This window comes from Ochotona princeps, chromosome 19 (assembly GCF_030435755.1).
Source record: "Ochotona princeps isolate mOchPri1 chromosome 19, mOchPri1.hap1, whole genome shotgun sequence".
NCBI lineage: Eukaryota > Metazoa > Chordata > Mammalia > Lagomorpha > Ochotonidae > Ochotona > Ochotona princeps.
The window spans coordinates 39295347-39308093 of NC_080850.1; the positions used below are offsets into that span (position 1 = coordinate 39295347).

Here is a 12747-nt window from a genome sequence, read left to right on the forward strand (position 1 = left end):
TCCCCACTTCTCGCCCTCACCTCGCCCCCATCCCCCGCTCATTTCCTCTCGCACCCGGGGCTCGCCACTCCCTCGCTCCGAGTCCCTCAGGCAGCGCCGGCCTTCCCCTCAGGCTGGGCCCCCTTCTCCCCGAGCTGCGTCCTCTCTCTCTCTCCCCTTCACCACCGCCGTTTCCTCCGCCCCTCCCCCACCCGTGGCCCCTCACCGTGGCCCCGCCCACTCCGCGCCGGGCTGCGCTCCACGTGTGGACCGTGGCGCCCCGGCCCCCACTGACAGCCGCCGCCCGCCGGCCCGCCCCGCGCCCCGCCGGGCCTCTAAAAGCCCCGCGCCGCGCCCTCGGCCTCCGCATCTTCCCCGGCGTCCAGCCCGTTCGCTCGCCCGGGCCCCGCGCACCTCCGCCCGGCACCGCAGCCGCCGCCGCCGCCGGCGCGTCTCTGTCCCCGAGGGACTCGGGAGCGGGCCGGGAGGAGACCCTGCTCTTCTTGCGGGAGCGACTTTTGTTGGCTCGTCTGCTTCTTGCTGGTGACTTTTGCAGCTTTCCAAGATCGGCTCCTCTCGGAGCGCAGGGGAATCCGCTTGAGCCGCTGCGTGCAGGCTCCCTCCCCACACCCCCCCCATACACACACACACACACTCCCTCCTCCCTTTCGAGGTCCGCTTTCTTTGTAACTTTACGCCGCGGCTGCTCGGGTTACTTTTGTAATTTCCCGCCCCCACCCGCTGGCGGACCAGGACTCGCTCGGGGCCGTGGCCCGGGGGATGCAACGTGGACCGCGCGGGGCTGCCGGCCACTCCGCTGCTGCCGTGACTCGCCGCCCACTGCGCTAGAGCCTGCGCCCCGCATCCCGCGCCCCTGGCAGCCGGCGGCCCGCGGTCTGTCTGCTGCTCCCGCTAGAGCAGGGTGCCGGAGCCCAGGCGGCCGACGAAGGGCGAATCAGACCCCTGATTGCCCACCACCACTCTAACCGGGCCCTCGCAGGTTTTGTCTTGGGTAGCTGCCTCTCTGCGGGCCTCGGTTCGCGCGCTCTCGGAACCGGCGATGGGTAGACGGTGGCGGCTGTGTCTCCAGCCCTACTTCGTGTGGCTGGGCTGCGTGGCGCTCTGGGTGCAGGGCACGGCCGGCCAGCCCCAACCTCCGCCTCCCAAGCCACCCCTGCCACAGTCGCCGCTGCAACAGGTCCGGCCCGCAGCGGTGGGCTCCGAAGGCGGGTTCGTGGCGCCCGAGTACCGGGAGGAGGGCGCCGTGATTGCCAGCCGGGTGCGCAGGAGAGGACAGCAGGAAGTGCTCCGAGGGTAGGTGGGCAGCGGGCTTGGGGAGGGGGTGTCTAGGCTTGGCCGTTTCCCATCACACCTGGTCCCTGACCCTTGCTCTGGCAGCCGGAGCTGCAGCTGCCTCCGGAGACCTGGAGATCCCCAACGAGCACGTCTCCCCGTGTGGCTGCACGAGCCCTGAGACTCTGCGGGGCTGAGAGCCCTCCCTCGGGGTTTGACTGGCGGTGAGGCTGCGGGCCCAGGGTGCGGATCTCAGAGCGAGTGCGGAGCCCCGTGGGGAAGTGGGTTCTGGAGTTCGAGCAGAACAGTGCGCCCCGCACTGGGGCCGCCGGAGCCTGCGTACTCGCAGCCGTCGGGGGCGCCGCCGCGGAGCCTTTTGTTTGAGAACGTGTGCAGGGTTCTGTGCTGCTCTCCAATCCTCAGCCCGAGCGCTCCACCTTCCGACGCGCCCAGCTTGACACATCGGGCCCACGGAGTGCTTAACTGAGGAGAAAGGAGTGGATTTGGGAAGAAGATAAGGATGGCCGAAAGGGGGATAGGTTCCCTTTGTTCTCTGCATCCGGGGGCTTGAATCGTAGCAAATCACACGTTTTTAGGTCTCCACAGCTCTCTATAAAGGCAAGCAGGGGAGTGTCTGGCTCCCCCATCCCTGAGTCTCTGCCCTGGACCTCCTGGTCTGCATCACCCAATACACACACCAAAACGCCAGGGATTTGGGGTGCTTGGGGTTTGATGGTTCTGATATTTACACGGGGACACTTAGCTGCGGGGGACTTCAGGGACCTCATTGCGCCCCACCCCGCCTCCTTGCGAATGTGACTGCTTTGCTCTGTCACAGGCCCAACGTGTGCGGCTCCAGGTTCCACTCCTATTGCTGCCCGGGATGGAAGACACTCCCCGGAGGAAACCAGTGCATTGTCCGTGAGTGCGGGCCTGGGCAGAGGGTGGACACGCGCTTCCGGTGAGATCCAGGGGCCTCTGGCAGGGATCTTTGGGCCACACGCGGCTCCCTCCCAGTGGTCAGGAGGCAGTATTGGCCTGTGTTAGGGTAGACTTGGAGGCCACATTCTGTTGAAAGGCAATAATGATAAAAGCTTGAACCATATTTGGAACTTTTATTTTTCCATGTCTGCGAAAACTCCAAGGAGGAGCAAAGCAATCTCCCAGATAGCTCAAAACCACTTTTTTCCTTATCAAGTAAATAAATAAATGAATAAAGACCACAGTGTTGCCATGTGAATGGCCTGGCTTTTGAGTCTGGACCTTTACGCCAGCCTTTGGCTTGGGTTGCATCTCAGCTACCTGGCACACACGTGCAGGGGGGAACTGCTGACAGTGTAGTTGACCCAGATGTAAGAAAGTTTTGAACACAACCCTTCTGATTGCCTTAACTGTCCAATTTCCCTTTTTCTCCCTGCTGTTTCTGGCAGATATTTAAAGGTGGGGTTTCCAGACCCCAGGCTCGCGGCGTGCAGTTACTTCTAAAGTGTGACCCTTCACACCAATTCTGCATGCCAGACTTTATTTCATGAGTGAATTCTACTCCTGCTGTGCATAAGGCACCCAGTCCCCTCTTGAGTTCTAATTGGAAGGCTCATTAATCTCCAGCCCCATAGTCAGGCTGGAGGATGTCTTCCTTCACCTGCTTGTGAAGTGGTGACCTGAAGTGTGGCTGGCCATGCCCGGGTCTGCTGGAAGGCGAGCTGGGGATGAGGCAGCGCAGGCTCCTGCAGCCCCTTCTGCCTCCAGAGTGACCTCAGCAGTCACCAGGAAAAAGATAATTATGCGGTGGTGAACAGAGGAAAGGACAAGCTGTAAGAGCCAGGGGATAAACAGGGATGTAGTGGCGTCGGGGACTGTATACTTACTGGTTTTGTGGATTTGAGATAGAAACCCTTCATGCTATTTCTGGTTGCTTTTCAAAAAGGAATGACATCTCAAATGTGCCAAAGACTGGTTTCCCCTTATCTTTTTTTCTACCCTGGAACTCCACAAGAGGCAAATACAGGAAACAACAAATGTGGTCTTGAAAATGATTCCCCAATGTTGGATGCGAGTGCTCCATTGTTTGCCCCTGCTTTCAAGAGAAAGGAAGGATGTTGGCAGTCCTTCCTTCCAACACAGAAGTCCAGTGTGGATGGAGCCTTTGCCCAGGGTGCAGTTGCCCTTTCAAACCAGTAGGGATTACCATGGCTGCTTTAATGTTACAAGGTTTCCTAGAATCCCCAAACAGCTCATGTCACTCACCCCACACCTGCCATCGTGGCCAGGAGTGACTTAGGCGCTGCGGAAAGTCTGACTCACTAAATGTAATGAATGTGACTGCCATTATTGAGTTGGAGAGCAGCCGAGGAGAAGGGGTTGCTTTATGGTACGTGTTGAAAATCTGTAAAGTCAGATTTTATTGGATCAGAATGGAATGGGAATTCCAGAGAGCAAAAGCCACTCTATTTACAGTAGAAATATGTCTGTAGCCCATTTAAAGTCAGCTTTAAATACTTGGGGTCTTTGAGTAGCACTGAACCCTTGATTTGTTTAGAAGATCAGCTTTGAGAATACCAGAGTATTGTGATCTGTGTTTGTATTACTGGTAAAACTCTAGTGTGTATGAGTCACAGTGGAATTTGTATGTATCAGAAACCTATAAAACATAAATTTTGAAATGATGTTTTTGTATCTACAAGAGACATTTACAATGCTTAATGTTGAGAGACCTACAAACCATCAAAAATAACTCAGATACCTGGCAGCATGAAGCAGTGTCCTAAACAGAGGGGAAATGTTTGCCCTTAATGTTCTGTGGTGGGAATCTCCCCTACCTTTTAATTTGTAAGAGAGCACATTAATTATTTTCATATTTGTTTTATATGATCTTTGTGGAGGTCCTAAGCAAACTAATATTACAAATTCAAACTCAAAAATTTTAATTATAGGCTTTAATTGTCCAAACAAAATAAGCTAATTACTGTCTTTATTGAATTTATTTACATTCCATTATTTAGCAAAAGCAAAGTGCTGAGAAAATTGACAAAACAAAAAGTAAAGCAGATTAGGAAGTTCATTTTTGTATATGGGTATGTCAGCAATATTTCTGTGTAGATAGATTAAAATGATCAGCCTTTTGGAATTTTAATCAGTCTCTTTTTGACTAAGATTCATGAGGAAAAGAGAATAAGTGGGAAATAAACTTTGATTTGTGTATGTTTGACTTTCTTCTGCTCTTAATTGTGTCCTGAAAAGTTCAGTGAAACATTTTGAAATGTGCAAATACTTTAAAAAAATTTATTTACTTACTTGAAAGGCAGAGTTACAGAGAGCGAGGGAGAGACAGAAATAGACAAAGGCAGAGAGATATTCCATTCCCTGGTTCACTCCCCAGATGGCCTCGATGGAACTCCATCCATGCCTCCCATGTGGGTGGCAAACCCCAGCACGCAGGTCATCTGCTGCTGCTTTCCCAAGTCACATGAGTGGGGGCTGGTTCAGAAGTGGAGCAGGGACCAGTGCCACGGCTCAACAGGCTCATTAATCCTCCACCTTTAAGAGCCAGCATTCCATAAGGGCACCAGTTCCTGTCCTGGCTGCTCTGCTTCCCATTCTGCTCCCTGTTTGTGGCCTGAGAATGCAGTTGAGGACAGCCCAAAACCTTTGTCTTCTGCACCTTCATGGAAGAATCTGGAAGAGGCTCCTGGTTCCTGGCTTTGAATTAGCTCAGTTCTGGCCATTCCAGCCATTTGGGGGATGAACTAGCAGATGGACAGTCTTACCCTCTCTGACTCTCCTTCTGTAAATCTGCCTTTCAAATGAAAATAAATATATTGTTTTTAAAAGGGGGGATTCAGGTGGACAACCAGGACAGGAAGGAGTGCTTATATGGGCGAATAGCCTCACAGGAGGCAGCGTAACCCCCTGCACCACAATATCAGCCCCTGATGCTTGTTTCTGAAAGGATGGAACTGACAGTTGCACTTTCCTATTGTTTATTCATCTCAGTAGAACATGGGAAAGTTTCTATGAGTGTGTTATAAGATCATGCTAGGAGCAGCAATCTGGTCACTGGAATAACAGTGGAAAGAGCTGGATTCATAGCATTTGAGACCAGAACATCTCTTAAATCGCATCAAAAGGATCCCTCCATTCTGTGTTACTCATGACAGTACTGAATCCGGAGAGGTGGCGGGGTACTTGCGGTAGATCTGTGGCATAAGGAGCACTCAGCCTCAGACTCCTGGGAATACCCCATGCTGCTTGCCTGGCCGTGCTCTGCTTACAAACACTGGACCTAGGTTGTCTCTCTGTGCATTATTCCTAGATCTCATGATTTTTCCGTATGCCAAGTCCTATATTTAGGTGAGCCTTACCATCATCAAAGACAGATAGGAGGAGGGTGAGCTTAAGCCCACTGTGAGGAGGTTCAGCTTTGAGCTCATCAAGACTTCCTGGCTCAGGGCACTTTGACACTCACCTGAGACCCCTAGAGCATCTACTTGTTGGGGAGGAGGGAATTTTGATATAAATGATACTTTAATGACCATTGGCCATTGGAAAGTTATCAGTGATCAAAACTTCAACTCATTTCAGGAGTAGTTCTATAGTGAGAACCATATTTGTGCCTAAAATGGGTTTTTATTTTATGTAAATCATGACACCAGACTATTTGACACTTTTTCTTCTTAGAAGGAGAATACTGACGGTAATACTGCTTATATGATTTGGATTTCAAAAGCCTCCTGGAGGACATGATTTGCCTCCATAGAACATGTTATTTACATCATTTGGGGTGGAGGATCCCAGAGCTCTGTGATACTTGCTGGACACCCCCCTCCCTAGCAAAGGATACCTATACACCCTGGCAGAAATGTGGATAACTGGCGTCAGGCCTTTCCCAGATTATTGTTCTTATCTTGGGGTTTATGGCCTTGGAGTTAGAAGGTTATAGATGTATTGAGTATTGATTAGATAAGCAAGCATCTTTCTCTCCGCTCAGAGAATTCAGTTGTGGGTGGAGAGAGAATGCTGGGATTGACAGAGCTGTCCCATGGGAGGGCATTCGGTCCAGGGTTAGGGTCTGGGGGATGTGTGTGTTTTGGAGCCTGCTGTTCTTGTCAGTGATGACCCTCATACTTCTGTGGTCTTTGGAGGTCACATTTGTGGGCGACCTTGTCTTCCCTCCACCTCCAAACAAAATGTCACAGTAGCTTTTCTGGGCAGCAGAAATAGGCTGGGTCATGGAGCTTATATGAGACAAGAAAACTGGAGGCCAGAGAGAGGGAACTATTAAAGAGAATGAAGATTGATGAAGGGTTAGGTCAGATACCAGCTGGGAAGGAATGTGCGTGGAACCCCTGAGGCTCAGCCAAGTCATTGAGGCCTGGAGTCGCCGGCTCAGCCAATTTCACATTCTCTGACTCCTGGGAAGGCCCTTGACAGAGCAGCTGGGTTTTCCAAGCAGGGCCTTGGGATTTCCCCAATCTTCCCTGCTCTATTAGGTAAAGATAGTCTTCTTTTGGCCAATTGTGCATCTAACTACCAGTCTTGAATGGACAAGGCAACGTTCGTTGACAATATTGAGTTTAAGCAACAACTTCGTTGTTTGCACATCTTGTTAAGGATACTGAAGAGACGAATAGTAGTTTGTACCTACAGTATTTTATATCTTGGATTTTCATGATTACTGTTTTGAAGTACAGTTTTCTTATTTGTAAGCCATGGTTCACCATCTGTTTGCTTTCCTGTTGTGTTTTTTTGTAGCGATTTGCAGAAACAGTTGCGGAGATGGATTTTGCTCCCGTCCTAACATGTGCACGTGTTCCAGTGGCCAAATATCACCAACCTGTGGGTCAAAATCAAGTACGTTTCTTGCGTGTAGCCTTGTCCATTTACTTATTTCAAAGTCAGAATTACAGACAGCGAGAAAGCTTTTCCATCTACTGGTTCACTCCCCAAATGACTGCTTCAGCCAGGGCTGGGCAGAGCAGAAGCCAGAAACGGGAGATTTCTCCTGTGTCTACCATGTTGTGACAGGGGCCCAAGCATTTGGGGCATCTTTCACTGTGGGAAAGATGTGGCAGCTGGCATAGGAGTCAGCACCCATAAAGACATGGACATTGAAGACAGGCAGTGTTGTACCGGCTACACCACCGCACCATACCCTTTACTTGCTTGCTACTACTGGTCCACGATGCTCCTTTTCTTGATTATCACTTTTTATTTCTTCTCTTCACCTACCTTTCATTGAAAGTTCAACACTCCCTCTGGCCCGGTGCAGTGGCCTAGTGGCTAAAGACCTCACCTTGCACTCTCCAGGGTCCCATATAGGTGCTGGTTCTAATCCTGGCAGCCCTGTTTCTCACCCAGCTCCCTGCTTGTGGCCTGGGATAGCAGTCGAAGACAGCCCAAAGCCTTGGGATGCTGCACTCGTGTGGGAGACCTGGGAGAGGCTCTGGGCTCCTGGCTTTGGAACGACACAGCACCAGCCATTGCGGTCACTTGGGGAGTGGATCACTGGATGGAAGATATTTCTCTCTGTCTCTCCTCCTCTCTGTCTATATCTGACTTTGCAATAAAAATAAATAAATCCTTTTTTTTTTAAAATGTTTAACACTCCCAAGAATATTCCTCCCAGGGTGAATTTACTTATCTATAATGATGTATCTAGTATGTTGGCAACAGTAACATGTACTAATTGTCTCCAGAGTAAATTCTTCACTTACATGGCCCTTTGTGACCTGTTTTCCTTCTGTTTTTATCTATTTTTAATTTTTTATTTTTTGTGATACCGTTCTATACGCTCAGGGATTTCTCCTACCTCCCTCCACTCCCCCATCTGATTTCCCCTCTGATTATTACAGTAGTATAGTCCTTGAACAGTCACAAGTCCATCATCCTGCTATGTAAGTGTGTCCTGACATTGTAGATAGACAAAATGACAGAGTCCAGTGTCTGATTGTCAAGATGTATGGAGCAGTTTGCTTGGGAGTCCAGCTTTGATTCGGGAGTAGAGATGAGAACTGCAGTGTAATTCACTTCTCGGTTGTTGGGCATTTCTGCCTGAGGCACAGGTGACACCTGTTGCAGCACCGTGCTCGTTCTGCAGCATGTCCAGAAGGATGCTGCGTTCATTGCTGACCACACTCCTGAGCAGAAGGCGCTGCCAGTACACCCAGTGCCTCCATAACTGCTTCTTCCCGTTCTCCACCTCCACTGTTTCAGCAAGCCCTGTCAGTCTCACTCACAAGTATGTTGCAGCTGGCTCTTCCTTTCCAGTTCCACTGCCATAGCACCATAGCGTGGTTATTCTTCCTCTCTTACCTGAACTCTCACCTCCCCGATCCTCCAGTTTATCCTCCGCAGGCAACCTGAGTCATCTTCAGAGAAAAAAAAATCATATCACTTCCTCCTTAAATTTTTAAACATCTATTCAGTTGAAAGGCAGAGAAATGGAGGCAGGTGAAAGAGAGAGTACTCATGTATTCTCTTTCCACCAATGCCTGCAATGGCCTGAGGCAGGAAGCTGGGAACTCTGTCAGGGTCTACCCTGTGGGTGACGGAGACCCAAAGACTTACTCTGACATCTGCTGCCTCCCAGGGTTTCCATTAGCAAGACGCTGGAGTCAGTAGCCAGAGACAGGACTCGAATCCAGCTACCCTGGTGAAGGCCGTGGGTCTGGTGTCTTAACTACTTCCACCTGACTCTGATATTTGAGCCCTGTCGGTGACTCTCTGGTGCACAGGACATACAGTGTAAGCACTTGGGTGACATTATTTGATGGCATTCAGCTTGGCTTGGCCAGGTCTTCCTCTTCATGATGAGAATCTGTTCTGTTTTTGGTTTTTATTGTTCTGTTTTGTTTTTAGTATTTATTTTATTCTGTTATTTGGAAAGTAAACAGACAGATCTTCCATCCATTGGTTCAATCCCCTAATGGCCATGACAGCCACAACTGAGCCAATCTGAAGCCAGGAACCTCCCCCAGAGTCTCCCGGGATGGTGCCTCCTTTAGGAAGGGCCAAAACCCATCGGCAGGCACTCAGCCCCTGCGCTCTGCGTGGCAGTGAATCTGGCTCCTGCGTGCTGCAAATTTTTCCACTAGTCACCTTCCCTTGATTTCTTTTTGCACCAAAATTATGATGTGTTTTAAATCCTTATTGAGAAACATAGCACATTGGCCCATGAATGCACTTGGGATACAGAGTTGTGAGAATGTGTGAGTTATGGCCTGTAGTTTTTTGGTGTACATTGGTCAGTAAATTCAATGTTTGGTTCATGGTGTGCTTGCTATGACTCAGCTTGTAGTCAGGATTAATAGGTGTGTGTGTGTGTTGTTGTTGTCCTTTGCAGTTCAGCAGTGCAGTGTGAGATGCATGAATGGAGGGACCTGCGCGGAGGACCACTGCCAGTGCCAGAAGGGATATGTTGGAACTTACTGTGGACAACGTAAGGAATGCTGGAGGAGGCTTTGTACACTGGTCGTAATTTTATTTGGCAGGCATTTCGATTAGATTGTCATTTTAAGATCTTGTAAAGCATAGATGGATACGGAAAACCCGGCTAATGAGCTTCTCATTTTTATTCTGAGATTTCTTCTAATTCTTTTAGAATGCTTGAGCTTTGGAAAATAGAAGTTGAATACCACCAATGTCTTAACAAATTTGACACACACCACAGATAAATTTGTGTAGATTTTCAGTCCAGCCCCGTAAAACACACATACTTTCCTGGAAAAATGGTGACTTTTGCTTTTATCTTTCACCCTGTATTTCCTCCTCTTCCTCTCTCTGAGTTTTTTATTATCTCAGAAGTAATCCTGGCAGAGCAAGTCTCTTGAGTTACTCTTCACTCAGATATATTTAATGCCATGTGATAGACTGTGGAATGGTTTTGTAAAAGTTGACATGGTAAAAGATGAAGTTCTAACTCAGGAAAACTATATTTTCACTGGTACACCAATCAAAAACAATCTTTTAGCAAAGATCCAAGAGTTGCAGTTTGTAGATTGTAACACATCACTGGAAAATACTTCTGGTTGGTGTTTGGTGAGACTTGTAAGAATGCACATCTCTTTAAATATGGAAGAGTACGAAGACATGATATTATGCAAGTTCATCTCTTTCGATTCAATTGCATTTCTGTAGATGACAATCAGATTTTATTGTACATCTATTTTACAGACAGTGAAATTGAAGTTTCATGCAATTTTCACTTCCCAGAATATTTTAACTTTTTAAACACTAAAAAATGTGAAAACCTCTCTGATCTCATAAATAGTGCAAAATCCACCTGTGGGCCGCCTATGGCCTGAGGCCCAGGGTATGTACACCTGGCCCTGGGGTTTGATGAAAGCTGAAGAGGTATCCTGAGACAGGCTACAGTTTGAGCAGAATTGTGTAGGTACATAAGAGAACACGGTGCCCTGCGGCCAGTTATCTAGTGTGAATAAGCAGGGCCAGCGGAATCCCTTTCCTGAATTAATGTTGGCCAGGGGAACAAGGAGAAACTGGGTGACAGTGGAACAGAAAATTACAGCAAAGTTTTCTTGTTGTTTTGTTTATGGATGCATTTTCTTTGTACTTTCTGATATTTGTGACAAATTTTCACAGTGGACTCCAGTATGTAAACAACAAAAAAGTGAAGATCTGTTGGGAATACCATATTTATATCAGATTTTTACCATTCTTTATACCTTACAATATTTGTACATGTGATTATACCTGTTTTGAAGAGGTTAGTAGCCAGCAAGAAGACCCAGTCATACTTCCTAAAACTCAACCTTTAGATCTGTGGGGGGAAATGATAATTATTTTGGAATCACAAAGGATAAAGCCTTGTCTCAAACAGTGTTTCATAAGTTTTTCTCCCATCTGAGGTGAAACCAGCTGTTTTCACAGCCAGAATTCAACCTGTCTGCCTGTCTTGAGTGTGTGTGGTGTCTGTTTCCTAAATGTACAGAACAAGCTCTCTTAGGGAGTGTGTTCTCTGTTCTTGGTACAGAAATGAGAAACTGCCCCATGTCACACCATGTTGATGCTGCCATATTTCCCACTTAGGGCGATGTGAAAGGCTCTGGGTCAGGAAACTCAGTGTGTACCCGAATACTTGGTCTTCAGGTGATTCGTAGAATGCAACTCTCTTGGTTTTTGCTCATCTTGTAGCAAGACAAGCAGTGCAGCCCATAAAACTCAATAATGAACAGATAGTTTGAACCTATGGTAGCTGGTAGATACCCATGTAAGAACTGGTTTACGAAGATAGCTTTTATGTCGTTCTGCACTCAGAGTATCACAGTCTTAAATGTAGTTTTTAGCTTGAGATGCCATAAAATTCCTGGAAATACAGTTTTTGCTGGCCTGGGAATGGAAAAGATTTCACCTGCGTAGCTGTTTTCTCAGAAATATAAATACTACTTATAAGTATGTATATAAATGTACATACATATAAGGTCTTTAGTCTACTAGTTCCTTCCCCGGATGGCTACACCTGCCAGAACAGCACCAGATGCAAAGCCAGTAGCTTGGAGGTCCATCTGGTCTCTTACCTGGGTGGCAGGATTCCAATCACTTGGACCACTTCCACTGCCTTTTGAGGTGCGTTTGCAGGGGACTAGAGGAAATACAGCAACTTGGACTTGAACTGGACCCCTATGGGATCCTGGTCACAGGTGGTAGCTTAACTTGCTGTGCCACCATACTTGCCCCAGTATTGCTCTTCAAAAAGTATTCTTTTTTTTTTTTCCAGCAATTCTGGCTAATGACTGTGTGCCCTGCACTGGGCAAGGTGCCAATAATGCATCATTGAACAAGTTCGATAATGCCCTGAGCTTATATCCTAGTAGAAAAAATTATTAATAAATTAGACTAAATACAGCACCCAAATTTTAAGTAATGGGATTCTCTCAGAGGAGAAAGAAAAAGGGTTAGTGGGAGAGAGTCGAGTATAGATTAGCAGTGTTCAGCTATTTTACATCAAGGTCCCAAAGACCTGATTCCATGCTTTTATTTATTTATTTATTTTAAAAGATTTAATTTTTTGAAAGAGTTACAGGTAGAGGGAGAGACAGAGAGATGAGAGAGAGGTATTCCATCTGCTGATTCCACTCCCCAGATGGTCACAGCAGCCAAGAATGAGCCAGGCTGAAGCCAGGAGCTCCAGCTGGAACTCCACAGTCATGGGTCGCTGGAGCCCAACCCTTGAGCCATGCTCTATTGCTTTTCCCAGGCCATCAGCAGATAACTATATGGGAATTACAACAGCTAGGACACGAACTGGTGATCATATGGAATGCTAGCATCACAGGCTATGGCAGTGGTTTTGCTTGCCACTCTGCAAGTCTGTTAGATTCATGAGAAAAGTGTTCTGGGTGGAGGGAAAAACACATCCAGAGGATCTGTGGCTGGAAGCAGTAACCTATGTGTGTCTGGGGTATTGTGGGAACAGGTGTCACCATTGTAATGAGGTCAGAGAGAGAGGTGTACAGC

At 48.0% G+C, this 12747-nt stretch overlaps 1 protein-coding gene across 1 annotated transcript in view; it reads left to right on the forward strand.

Moving 5' to 3' along the window:
* Positions 1-617: 617 nt before the first annotated feature.
* FBN2 (fibrillin 2) overlaps positions 618-12747 on the forward strand; it is a 189810-nt gene continuing 177680 nt past the window's right edge. Inside the window, exons 1-4 of the mRNA XM_058677557.1 lie at positions 618-1293; positions 2111-2193; positions 7024-7122; positions 9614-9709. Of these exons, the coding sequence (XP_058533540.1) occupies positions 1040-1293; positions 2111-2193; positions 7024-7122; positions 9614-9709 (532 nt within the window). The 5' untranslated portion in view covers positions 618-1039. The remainder of the gene's footprint in view (positions 1294-2110; positions 2194-7023; positions 7123-9613; positions 9710-12747) is intronic.